This window comes from Palaemon carinicauda, chromosome 1 (assembly GCF_036898095.1).
Source record: "Palaemon carinicauda isolate YSFRI2023 chromosome 1, ASM3689809v2, whole genome shotgun sequence".
Lineage (NCBI taxonomy): Eukaryota > Metazoa > Arthropoda > Malacostraca > Decapoda > Palaemonidae > Palaemon > Palaemon carinicauda.
The window spans coordinates 200,004,236-200,018,934 of NC_090725.1; the positions used below are offsets into that span (position 1 = coordinate 200,004,236).

A 14,699-nucleotide genomic window follows, 5' to 3' on the forward strand; every position below is an offset into this window, starting at 1 on the left:
TATTTATGATATCGTCATCATCATCTCCTACGCCCATTGAGGAAAAGGGCTTCGGTTAGATTTCGATAGCCATCTTTATCTTCATTCATCGCTTCTTAGTCCCCAGCCATGTAGGCCTGGGTCTTCCAATTGCTCTACCCTTATCCTCATCTCCTCTTACGGCTATGAACGAAAAGGGCCAAGGTTAGATTTCGTCAATCGACTCTATCTTGAGCTTTTAAATCAATACTTCTACACTCATCATCTCCCACTTCATGCTTCATAGCCCCTAGTCATGTAGGCCTGGGTCGTCCTACTCTTCTAGTGCCTTGTGGAACCCAGTTGAAATCTTGGTAAACTACAATAATCTATCTTGGGGAGTGCGAAGAGCAAGCTCAAACCATCTCCAACTACTCCTAACCATAATATCCACATGTGGCACTCGAGTAATCTCTCTTAGAGTTTTACTTCTGATCGTGTCCTGCCATTTAACTCTCAATATTCTTCTGAAGCCTTTGATCTCAAATCTACAAAATCTGTTGTATATTGTTTCATTGTCCTACTATGACTAAAGTCCATACAGTAACACAGATCTCACTAAACTGATATATAGCCTTTTTTATGTAATTTCAGGCGATTTGATTTCCAAATTTTACGCAACTTAGCCATTGTCTGATTTGCTTTTTAAAATCTTCCATTAAACTAAACATCTTGCATTTGAGAGCATAGTTCCTAAATATTTAAATGTTTCCACCTCATTAATCCTTTCTTCGTTCCCATGATATTTCATCTTCTATTGCATATTCCGTTCTCATTGTCTCTGTCTTTCTTCTATTTATCTTGAGCCCAACTTCATGTGACATTTCATGCCTTCTGGTAAGCAAGCTTTGCAAGTCTTGTGGTGTTCTGCTAATGAGGACAGTATCATCAGCATACCCTAGGTCAGCTACTGTAATATCCTGATACCATTCCAGTGTAATCTCCTCCACTATCCCCAAATGTTCTATGCATTACAGAATCCACGAGGAGGATAAACAACATAGGTGACAACACATTCCCTTGGAGTACTCCGCTGTTCACTGGAAATTCATTTGATAGGACTCCACTAACATTAACTTTGCACTATGCTACCTATTTAAGAGGAAATCCATAATAACGCAGAACTCTCCACAAAATTGGAGGGTGTACTCTATCAAAGGCTTTTCCATAGCCCACAAATGCCATCAAAAGTGTATTTCTATATTCTACACATTACTGTACTACATGTCTTAAGATAAAAATTCGGTCAGTATATCATCTACCTTTTCAAAATCCTGCTTGTTCATTTCTCAGCTTTTCATCAATAATTCTCTGTAGTCTCTTTAGAATTAGCATATCATACTATTTTTTTTTTTTTTTGCCTTTTTCACCAACACTCCTAGGTCCCATTTCTCAAGTTTTGCCTCTTCCCGTCGCATTCTGGGAGTCACTTCATTTTTGCCCAATATATCTCAGCAGTTATTCCATCGTATCCAGGAGCTTTCCATCTCTTTAGTTTTTCAATCATAGCTTTGACTTCAAACACACTAAATTCATTAATGGTCACATCAAGTTCCTCCTTAGATGCAGATATATCAATTAAATTATTCCCTTTATATCTCCTTTTCATGACCTCACTAAAGTGTTTCATCTAACGTTACCTTTCTTCATCTTCTGATGTTATAACAGATCCATCTCACTTTTTGATGGGTATATGCTTCTTCTTGCCCTAGTAGAAATTTCATTAATAATTCTATGAACAATTCTTACACCATAGCCACTCCTTGAATTCATAGCTTTGTTGGTCTCATCTGCTTTCCTGTCTAAGTATTCTCACCATTCCTTCCTGGCTTTTCATTTGACTTTACTATGAATACTACTGGAATACATAACATGCTCAACCTTATTAATTTTCATTACCTCCTCGAAAACTTTCAGTAATCAATTGGTGTCTTTATCTCCTTTTATAGTATCCCACGTATCATTTGATATCAATGGTTTTCTCCATGTAACTGCATGTCCCAAAATTTCACTACCAACTAACTGATATAAGTTCTTAATATCACACCATTCTTCGTAAATTGTCTGCTCCTCATCTCTTGAAGTCTTTAAGGCAGCAAATCGATTCCTACATACAATTGCAAAGGTTTCTCTGTGCTCATCTTCTAGGAGGTTAGTTATATCAAACCTAAGTATTTTATCTAGCCTACTTTACTGCTGGGTGCTTTCAGTTTTAATTTCAGTGTGCCAATAAAGAACTGGTGATCACTACTAATATCTGCATCTCTATAGCTTCTTACATTTCTCAGACTCCTCCTTCTCTGTTTAAAATAGCTTTGTGATCTATTTGAATTTTGTAATTGCCACACGGTGAAGTCCATGTATATTTATAGATGTCCTTTTGCTGGAAAAGAATACCTCCAATAACAAGACAGATTGTTGAACAAAAACTTGTAAAATGAACCACGTTTTCATTTGGATCTTCGCCAAGACAATCAACACCCATCGCATTCTCTCTACCTTGAATATTTCTTTCAACTTTAGCGTGAGATGTCACCCATTACAATTTTCATATATCTGGGATCTCATCTATTACACACTGCAGTTTATAGCATTCATTTTGCCTTTCTTCAGGGGAATCCTTTGTTGGTGCATAGCAAACTATAATACTTATATATATTGCAGAACCTTTACTTAAACTTTACAAGTAACAATATTCAGTGCTATTTGGAGCTCTCCATTCCGTTAATGCCTTTACTGCTCTTGTTGTGTCATCATCATTACCACCCCTTCTCTTCTAACTCCATATGTTCTTCCTGAGTAAATATATATAAATATATATATATATATATATATATATATATATATATATATATATATATATTGCCTTGGTCTAAGATGTCTTTACCAATACCCCTTACAATATGATTCATTTAGGGTTAAGATATCGAAACTATATTTCATATATTCATTCTCCACTTGTTGTAACTTCCCAATCTGATTTTTGGATCTAGAATTCCAATTAACAATATTAAATTTTTTATTAGTATTTATGAACCTGGAAATTCTTAGCGCCCTGCTACGCCCGATATCGGGGGTCATTTTCGCTTTCCATAGACTGACTATATATATATATATATATATATATATATATATATATATATATATATATATATATATGTATATATATATATATATATATATATATATATATATATATGTATATATATACGTATGTATATATATATATATATATATATATATATATGTATATATATAAACATATATATATATATATATATATATATATATATATATATATATATATATATATATATATATATATATATAAGCCCTCATTGTCGATGACACCAACACTCTTACTAAAATACAGCCATCTTAAAACAATGATGGTTGCTTGCAACACGATGAACTACCATGACAAAGTCGTGTAAACCTTTCCATGTGTCGTTATCAAGTGACCAAGTTTTCAAATCTAAGAAACTTGGCGCGAGTCTCCCGACTCGGCTAAGTTTAGTATCGCTTAGACAGTGTTGCCAGAACTGCGCTAACGGTCGGGACTTTGATTTTGAGCGGTTCCCATCGTCTTTCTACGCTGACGGAGTCTCCTCAAGGCATTTTTCTTTTCCTAACGGTAAGACCTTCCAAAATACCGAAGAAAGGCCTACGGCTGCCTACCTGAGTGCTCTGACAAAAAGTTGTGCTAGTGGTGTTTTTAAACGTTTTTCACCTTTGTTATGGTATCTATGCATAAAGTGAATATTTAGTGTATGCATAATAATTTTGTTATCATTAATATGTAACCATATTAAATCTAGACTAAATTTAATTACTAAACTAAACACAAGCATGAATAAGATATACATATATGTATATACAGTATAAGTATATATATATATATATATATATATATATATATATATATATATATATATATATATACATACATAGACTGGCATAGAATGACCAGAAACAGACGTGAGTGAAAAGACATGTCTGAGGCCTTTGTCCTGCAGTGGACTAGCAACGACTGATGACATATATATATATATATATATATATATATATATATATATATATATATATATATATATATATACATATATATATATATTTATTTATTTATTTATATATATATCTATATATATAAACACACACACACATACACACACACACACACACACACATATATATATATATATATATATATATATATATATATATATATATATCTACATATACATATATATACAGTATATATATATATATATATATATATATAATACACACATGCACACACATATATATATGTATATATATGTATATATATACTTTATGTGGTACCATTTACGTCTCAAACCTTGTGGATGTAGACTACCGATGGCGTCTTGCATATAGACAGTATACACACACGCACACACATCCATTTATATATATATATATATATATATATATATATATATATATATATATATATATATATATATATAGGGGGACCAAAGAAAATTACGCAGAACTAATGTACTAATTCTGTAATTAGTAGAATATACTAATATAGAATGCATATGTCTATGTGAATGAACTTTAATACGGGGTCTGTAGAATTTGAGTTTAATGAAAGATTGAAAAAAACGAATGATACAATAGCTAGGTTAAGTAAAATTTGGAAATTAAATCGCCTGAAATTAAATATAAAAATCAGACTATATATAAGTTTAGTGAGATCGGTGTTATTCTATGGACACGAGTCATGGTATGACAATGGAACAATCTCCAACAGATTTAGTAGATTTGAGAATAAAGCCATCAGAAGAATATTGGTATTTAAATGGCAGAGAGATTATTCAAATGCCATATGTGGATAAGATTATGTTGCGGGGTAGATGGAGATGGTTTGGGCATGCTCTTCGCACTCCCCAAGAGAGATTACTATTGTTAGCCAAACTTTCAACTGGGCTCCACTAGGCACGAGAAAAGTTGGAAGACCCAGTCCTACAAGGCTGAGAACTATGAAGCGTGAAGTAGGAGGTAATGAATGGAGAAATATTGATTTTAATTTTTCTGGTATCCTAACATCAAAGGTCATTCACGCCGTTCAAGATATAGACGTATGGCGAAATCTAACTGAGGCCCTTTGCGTCAATAGGCATAGGAGAAGATGATGAAGATGATGATGAATTGGTAAACCTGTATTTGAAATTATTGAGCTTAATTTACAACTCTATGCAAATGTATCAAATATTTCAATGTAACTTTCCTCGGTACCTTATATTCTATACTAGCCTAATTCTGTTCTCAAATTTTAATTTTCAACTATAGAATAATATATTTATTAAGAAGATATATTGAAATAGCGCCTATTATTGATAACGAAAGAGATATGACCAAAATCTCTTCAGAAATCTATCCAATCTCATTCCCTCATATTCATTTCATCCCCTTGGAAATTAACTCCCTAGAAATTATTTCAGCAGTTGCAAATTAGATTTCATTTATTCAAAACTGCATCTGCTATTTCAATTACATCATACATACGTTGATAATATCAAATTGAATCAAAATATCATGAAGAAACATGTCGGTTAGGTTATAAACCTATACTGAACCACAACTATATCCATTAAAGTCCTCAACTGAGAATTTCATGTTGGGGATTGGGGACGGGGGAACATCTGACTGGGGTTGGAGACCGCCCCACCACACAGGATCCCACACCCCCTGACATAAGATAGGTACAGTAGGTAAATGTATATATGTTAACACTACAAACGTCCAACATTTGTTATGGCCGCAACAAACCACGAGCTATGCCACACAGTCCAAACGCATAGAGATAAGTACATGAATGGATCTAATGAATGTAACCTACTTGACGGCTGCTTAAACTATGTCTTTAGTGCCATGCAATGTAACACTTAAATGCATACGTCTATCCATCTGCGTGTAAACAATCAATGGCCGCTAACTTGTAACGGTTCTTTTCCTCATAAGCTCAGTTCCATGACACGTTATGACGTCACATGCAATTAATGTCTCCCACTGCCGTTGTGGCGCCACCCATAGTGTTTTCTTCAGTATTACAAATCGGTTTGTTATTCATATGATCCCGTTCGATTACAGGATTTCTCTCTCTCTCTCTCTCTCTCTCTCTCTCTCTCTCTCTCTCTCTCTCTCTCTCTCTCTCTCTCTCTCTCTCTCTCTCTCTCTTATTAATTTGACGCATGACGAAAGTACTCCTTACACTATATTTCTTCTTTGGTTTCTATCTTTAAACTTACCTATTTTTTTTCTATGATCTTTTTTTATTTAAAAAAGCATTTGGTTTTCCTTCCCGTTGACAAGCTTACGAAATAGCCCTGATTGTGAAGAGATCAAATATATTACTTTACATTCCCTTTTTTGATTGATTGATTTTAAGATTTCTGGCATCCTGATATCTAAGGTCATTCCGTTTTCTGAAAAGTACCGTAAAATTTATAATACAGTTACTGCGATTATGATTATAGAATGCTGAGTCAGATATAGCCTACAGTCTCCTCCCGTATGTCGATGCGCCATCCAGAATTGCTATAGAAACTGGAGAGCCAGCTGTCGTGGCGGGAATTTGTCTTCCACGAATGAATATATAAAGGCTGTTTCGAGTTTTGAGATAGCCTAGTCCTCAAACCCGACGCATTATTATTATTATTAGATGGAAAAGCAAGATGCTATAAGCCCAAGGGCTCCAACAGGGAAAAATAGCCAAGTGAAGAAAGGACATAAGGAAATAAATAAATGATGAGAAAAAATTAACAATAAATCATTCTAAAAACAGTAACAGTGTCAAAACAGATATGTCATAGATAAAGTGTAAAAAGACTTATGTCAGCCTGTTAAACATAAAAATATTTACTGCAAGTTTGAACTTTTGAAGTTCTACTGATTCAACTACCCGATTGGGAAGATCATTCCACAACTTGGAATAAAAATTCTAGAATACTGTGTAGTATTGATCCTCATGCTGGAGAAGGCCTGACTATTAGAATTAACTGTATGCTTAGTATTATGAACAGGATGGAACTGTCCAGGAAGATCTGAATGTAAAGGATTGTCAGAATTATGAAAAATCTTATACAACATGCATAATGAACTAATTGAACGACGGTGCCAAAGATTAATATCTAGATCAGGAATAAGATATTTAATAGACCGTAAGTTTTTGTCCAACAAATTAAGATGAGAATCAGCAGCTGAAGACCAGACAGGAGAACAATACTCGAAACAAAGTAGAATGAAAGAATAAAAACACTTCTTCAGAATAAATTGATCACCGAAAATTTTAAAAGACTTTCTAAATAAGCCAAATTTTTGTGCAATTGAAGAAGACAGACCTAATGTGTTTTTCAAAAGTAAATTTGATGTCAAGAATCACACCTAAAATTTTAAAAGAATCATGAAAAGTTAAAGAAAAATTATCAATGCTGAGATCGATATGTTGAGGAGCCATGGTCCTTGACCTACTTATAATCATAATTTGAGTTTTGTTAGGATTCAACTTCATACCCCATAATTTGCACCATGCACTAACTTTAGCTAGATCTCTATTATGGGATTCACCAACCACAGATCTACTTTCAGGGGATGGAATTGATGCAAAGAGATTAGATTCATCTGTATATGCAACAAGCTTATTTTCTAGGCTAAACCACATGTCATGTTTATATAGTAGTATGGAAAGTAATGGGCCAAGAACACTACCCTGTGGAACACCAGATATCACATTCCTATACATACTATGATGTCCATCAACAACAACTCTTTGAGATCTATTACTTAAAAATCAATAATAATACTAAGAAACGGCCCACCCGCTCTCGACTGTTTGAGTTTGAAAACAAGGGCTTCATGATTAACACTGTCAAAGGTAGCACTAAAATCAAGGCCAATCATACGAACTTCCTGACCACAATCAAGGAATTTCTGTACAGCATTGGAGATTGTAAGAAGGGCATCACATGCTCCAAGACCTTTACGAAAACCAAATTGCAAAATAGGGAATAGATGATTACCTTCAGCAAACCTATTAAGACGTTTTGCCAGAAGACGTTCAAAAACTGTAGATAATATGGGAGTTATGGAAATTGGGTGGTAATCAATTGGACTTGAGCTACCACAAACACATTTACATAGAGAAGTAACATTACCAATTCTCCACCAAGTGCTAAAAGCTCCTCTTCTTGCTAAATTGCGCAATTAGCAGATAACTTTGGAGCTAAGAAATCTGCAGTCTTTATAAAAAACAAAGGAAAAATACCATTTGTGTCTACAACTCCATAAGCATGAAGGTACATCAAAAGAGCTTTAATTTCACAAGATCGAAAAGCTAATCATAGTTAGTTTAGCCTCAGGAAAACAGGAATGAGGAAGTTCGGGTTTTTCATTACTCTGTTTACTGTCAAACACATCAGCCAAAAGGGTTACCTTTTCCTTTGGATAGTGAGTGACTGAGCCATCTGGTTTAAGTAAAGGAGGAACTGTTGCATCTACACCAAAGAGTGCAGATTTAGGGGTAGTCCTCCATTTATGATCATGAGTTGTACCAGAAAGGGTTTCTTTTATGGTTAAGTTGTATTAATTTTCAGTTGAAGCATAAACTCTCTAAGCAAAAGCTCTAAGCTGAATATAGTTATTCTAGGTCAAATCTGATCTGTTACTCTTCCAAAGATGATAGGCCTCCTGCTTCTCTAAATAAACACGTCTACTATCATCACTGAATCACGGAAATACAAGCTCGCGATGCACGAGGATTTTCAAGTCATAAATGGCACCTCAAACTAAATATTTCTTGATAAGCAACACGTGCTACATACCGTAAGAAACGACTAATGATTGGTATACTTGGGCTCAAAATCGAGCGAATTAACAATGTTGACATGAAATACTGTATATTTGGCATAAATGATATATATATATATATATATACATATATATATATATATATATATATATATATATATATATATATATATATATATATGTATATATATATATATATATATATATCATTTATGCCAAATATACAGTATTTCATGTCAACATTGTTAATTCGCTCGATTTTGAGCCCAAGTATACCAATCATTAGTCGTTTCTTACGGTATGTAGCACGTGTTGCTTATCAAGAAATATATATATATATATATATATATATATATATATATATATATATATATATATATATACATATACAGAGAGAGAGAGTGAAATGTATGTGTTTATATATATATATATATATATATATATATATATATATATATATATATGTATATATATATATATATATATATATATATATATATATATATATATATATACATATATATATACACATAGATATATATATATATATATATATATATATATATATATATGTGTGTGTGTATATATATATATATATATATATATATATATATATATACATAAACAAGGTTCCATCGACCACTGAAGTTCGGAGAGATCAGGAAGGACTGTTATAGGTGAGGAGATGGGCGTTAAGTTGCATAATTTGAGCACACACTTTGCACCGCAGTGGTCGATGTAGCCATGTTTTTTACGTCTAGAGTAAGCTTAAACGAAAAGAGTACTATATATCGAAATCAGTCTTTTCCCACTTACCTACTGTAGGCATTAATGGCCTCTGAATTGGTCCTACTTAGGATCTTACCGACAATTACAGCTAGCAAGCGAGAAGGATAATGACGAACATTATTCCGTCTTGGAGAAGAAAGGAATAAAGAGTAATATAAATATAGCAAAATATCAACACCTTTATCAATCATCATTCTGTTCAAAATACCTTCTCTGTTTCTCTGGTCGCTGCTTAACATGTTTTTTTTTTATTTTTTTTTTTTTTTTTTTTTTTTTTTTTTTTTTTTTTTTTTTTTTTTTTTTAATGATGTAGTTAAAGACTCTTCGGCTGATATGTGTTAGGGAACCCTTTTAAGAATGTGAGCAACATCAGCAGCGTTATCCGCAAAAGGCGAATGAGCGATTTATGTCTCAGCTTCAACCCTTCTTATTACCAAATCCCTTCCACTCTAAAATTCAAAAGCCCCATCTAAAATATAAACGGGTGCACTGTTGTAACATTGCAGAGAAATATATGTCAGACTACATGCTTAGTGCATCCCGCTATTTACGACGAATTTATCGAAGCCTTTTTTTAACTGTTTAATATATGGCTTCAGATAACTAAAGAATTCTCATCAACAGTTCGTCAAACCATTAACAAACGCAGAGCCTCTAACGTCTATCTACACTCTTTTTGACAATTCAATTCCAATCTTTCGCTCCATCGCTGCTTCCTTCGCTGTACTCTTAAGATCTGTGAATCAAACACATACTACCAACCAATCCCCTCTCCACTCTCTCCGAATGACCCTAATGCCTCAAACAGTGGCCACCGTGGCCTTGCTCAAACGGGTACATTGATGCTGTTACTCAAGGCTTAGTAGTATCTCCATATTTCTTAGTTTTTCAGTCCCTTTATTGTATACTTACCAGAAAAATAATTTATCTCACTGGGTTCACTCTTTCAATTTATTCACAATCGCCATCCACAAGCTTTTCCCACTCAGTGTTTCTTACATGATCCACGTATTTCAGAAGACTTATGGAAATAGCAATTAGATCTCATCCATAAGGAAAGGAAAGATCTGTTCAACAGGGAAGTACTGAAAGAGTCAGTTAATGCCTAGGATAAAAGAAAGGCAGATGTGAACAGTGACAAAGGTGAAGCTTGAAACTGTGAAGATGAAAATTAAAGGATACGTAGATTTGCAATGCGGAGGAGGACTCCCTGGATGTATGGTGTAGTAGGTACTTGTTAAGAGCAATCACAAGTTATTGGGGAAGGGACGTGTATGTTTCAAAGGCGATTCTGAGAAATGAATTGGCTGAATCTCCCCATTCATGATTATTGTCTAGATATAACGAAAGGTTGAGTCAGAGAAAAGGCAGTTCATTCAAACGTTAAATTTTTAAGAATATGGAGAGTGAAAATATTAATGTTTGTAAATATTAGAGCATATATTCTGTATATGTGTATACATATATGTACTATTGCAGACAATAATTTCGATGCACCCCAGGTGAAAATGCATTAGATAATCCTTGTAGTAATATTAGTTTTAAGGGAAATGATTACAGTGTAAGAAGAGAAACCCAGTTAACATTTTGAATGCTGTCTATAAACCCTAATTATACATTTTTGTTTCTGACGTAGCCTGATATTGTATGCATAGACAGGAACACAAATATGGTTTTTTTCACCTAGTGCAAACATGACTGACTTTATAACCAAATGCTTGGATATTTTACCTGTATCCTGCAAATGCAGAACCATAGGTTATAAAGAGTAGATCAAAGTTTATAAATCGAACAGTAGGTCAATCACAAGTCAGCCATACCATGCAGATCGAATCTTTGAAAGATATCAACACACTTAGCACTACCAACAATATTTTCAAATGGTAATTTTTATTACATATTAAATGAACTTTCTTTTTTGTTTTCTTCATATTACCATATGCTTTCTTTAAACCCAGCCACTGAGGGGGGTAAGCCATCCTCAACTTGGTGCCAGTCCCAAGCCCGGGTAAATGGGGAGGGTTGGCGGCAGGAAAGGTATCCGGCTGTAAAAAATTAGCCAAAACCAATATGGCCAGTGAAGATTGTGGGATTAGAATTGATGTTAGGGCGTTCCCCGTAGGCGACACGTTGGTACCTCGCCTGATCCCTCCGAAAAATCGGTAAGGGCTACCCAGTCATGGGCAGACAAGGTTAAAGAGGCAAGCTCAGAGGAAAATATCTGAGAAGAGGATGAGAGTAGCAACTCTGAATGTAGGGACAATAACTGGAAAAGGGCAGGAGCTGGTTGACCTCATGGAGAGAAAGATTGGAGTGCTGTGTGTGCAGGAGACCAGGTGGAAGGGAAATAAGGCAAGAGAACTAGGCGAAGGTTGTAAATTTTATTACAGTGGAGCAAATATGGAAGGAAGAAATGGTGTAGGAATAATATTATCGAAAGATTTGAAGGAAAGTTTGATTGGAGTTGTGGAGGATTAATTTTTGTTTTATTATTATTATTTTTTTTTTTTTGCCAAATCGAGAGAGAGAGAGAGAGAGAGAGAGAGAGAGAGAGAGAGAGAGAGAGAGAGAGAGAGAGAGAGAGAGAGAGAGGGGGGGGGAGTAGTTAGTGTATCGATTGTTTGTTGTGAGAAAGACTGTTGGTATAAATGGGATTGTTTGTTCATGTTTTTAGCTAGGTTACGACAGTGGTGAAAGTCTTCGGTGAATGGCTTTTTTATTTGACTGCAGCAAGGGGCAGTAGTGTGAATGTTGGATTTACTTCATTATTATTTTACCCGCGTAGAAGTGATCATTTATTTTCTGAACCGTAATTCCTCCTTGGAGAGACTTATCCTTTGGGGAGAAATTTTATGTGAGTTTGATTGTTGACGACCTGGCTTGTTTAAGGAACTTGATATGAGCTAAGATTTGGAATGAATTATTGATGACATGGATTGTTTAAGGGCCTAATTGGATTGCTCTGTGGATCTTGATGAAATAGATGCTGTAACGATCCTGCCCGGTTGAAGGAATCTGTTTGGCTTATTGATGATGATGATGATGATTAATGCAATTGTGTATTAACATTTGTCAGTGTTACGGTAGCTACAGAGTTGTGGTTGGTCTATAAAAGGACTGTTGGCCCTTGTGTGGACAAAGAAGTCCACACATAAACAAATATTTGTTTTGGTGTGTTGTGTAATTTTAAGTTTGTTAGGGTTTTTGGGGGTTTATATGAATGGTGTTTTTGGTTAGTATATATTATATATTATATCATTTTGTGTAAAATTTATGATTAGTTTTAAGTGTAATTATTTTGGTTGTGGATGGTTTTTATGTTAAGCTTATTTTGAATGCAGAATTTTTGGTTTTAGTTTTAAGAAATATAGTATTAAGGGTATGGTTTGTTTTCATTTCCCTTCTGTCCAAGAGTCCCGTTGATAACGTAAGGGGAAAGTTTGTGCAGAGGAGACTATTGCCAGTTAGAGTGATTCAAGGGTGTGGGGGTTGTTTTGCAACATCCCGCCACAGACTGAATAGGAAAAATGACAGAATTGTGAGTTTAAAGCTGGGACTAGGAGCAAAAATAATCAATGTGGTGTGTGCCTATGGGCCGCAAGCTAGATGTACAGAGGAGGAGAAGGATACATTCTGGGAGGAGATGGACAAGGAGCTTAGAATAATTCCTACAAGGGAAAGGGTAATTATAGAAGGAGATCTAAATGGCCCCTTGGGAATTAGTACGGAAGGGATAAAGAGAGTTCATGGAGGTTGGGGTGTGGGTGAGAGAAATGATTGGGGAGAAAGAGTGATTGATTTTGCTGTGGCTTTTGACCTAGCAACGATCAACACCTTCTTTGAGAAAAAGATTAACAGACTGGTTACTTACCGTAGCAGTGGCAGGGAGAGCCACATTGATTTGCTGCTGTGTAAGAGAGAAACCATCTGACGGAGGTTAGAAATTGGGAGGTGATCAATGGGGAGAGTGTAGCAGCGCAACACAGGTTAGTAGCAATTGATTGTAGACTAAGGAATTGTAGAAGTAAAAAGACGAAAATGGACCCAAAGATTAAGTGGTGGAGATTGAAAGAGGCAGAACTGAGAATCTTGTTTAAAGAAAGAGTGCTGGCAGCAATAAGGATACACGAGGTTGTACAAGAATGGTGGACCGAGTATAGTAAAGTGATTCTATGGATCGGTGGAGAAGTACTTGGAAAGTCATCAGGAAGAAGACCCACAAATGATAAAGAATCGTGGTGGTGGAATGATGAGAGGCAAGAATGGGTAAAAACCAAGAAAGAAGCCAAGAATAAGGCAGATCTATCAGAACAAGAGTAGGATAAAGAAGACTATAAGCAAGCAAAGAAAGAAGCAAGTAGAGCAGTAGTGAAGGCGAAATCCGAGACATTAAATAAAGTCTATAAAGAGGTGGAAACACCATAAGGAGAGAAGAAAATATTACGAATTGCTAAGGCCCAACATGCTGCATCTAAAGACCTGACGCAGATACATACATATACCAAGGCACTTCCCCCAATTTTGGGGGTTAGCCGACATCAAACAAATGAAAGAAAAGGGGACCTTTCCTCTCTAAATTCCTCCCAGCCTGACAAGGGACTCAACCGAGTTCGGCTGGTACTGCTAGGGTGCCACAGCGCACCCTTCCCCGTTATACATCACAGATGAAGCCTCATAATGCTGAAACCCTTACTGCTGATACCTCCGCTGTCATCCAAGGAACCGGAGGAAGCAGCAGAGCCTATCGGAACTGCGTCACAATCACTCGCCATTCATTCCTATTTCTAACACGATCTCTTGCCTCTCTCACATCTATCCTCCTATTATCCAGAGCTTCCTTCACTCCATCCATCCACCCAAACCTTGGCCTTTCTCTTGTACTTCTCCCATCAACTCTTGCATTCACCACCTTCTTTAGCAGACATCCATTTTCCATTCTCTCAACATGGCCAAACCATCTCAACACATTCATATCCACTCTAGCTGCTAACTCATTTCTTTCACCCGTTCTCACCCTATTACTTCGTTCCTAACCCTATCTACTCGAGATACACCAG

At 35.3% G+C, this 14,699-nt stretch overlaps 1 protein-coding gene across 1 annotated transcript; it reads left to right on the forward strand.

Annotated features, from left to right (window-relative positions):
* The first annotated feature begins 11,712 nt into the window (after positions 1 to 11,712).
* LOC137636967 (craniofacial development protein 2-like) lies at positions 11,713 to 13,573 on the forward strand. Its single transcript, XM_068369313.1, has 2 exons — positions 11,713 to 11,804; positions 13,156 to 13,573. Exons 1-2 carry the CDS (start codon positions 11,713 to 11,715, stop codon positions 13,571 to 13,573), a joined length of 510 nt encoding a protein of 169 aa, XP_068225414.1.
* Positions 13,574 to 14,699: the final 1,126 nt, after the last annotated feature.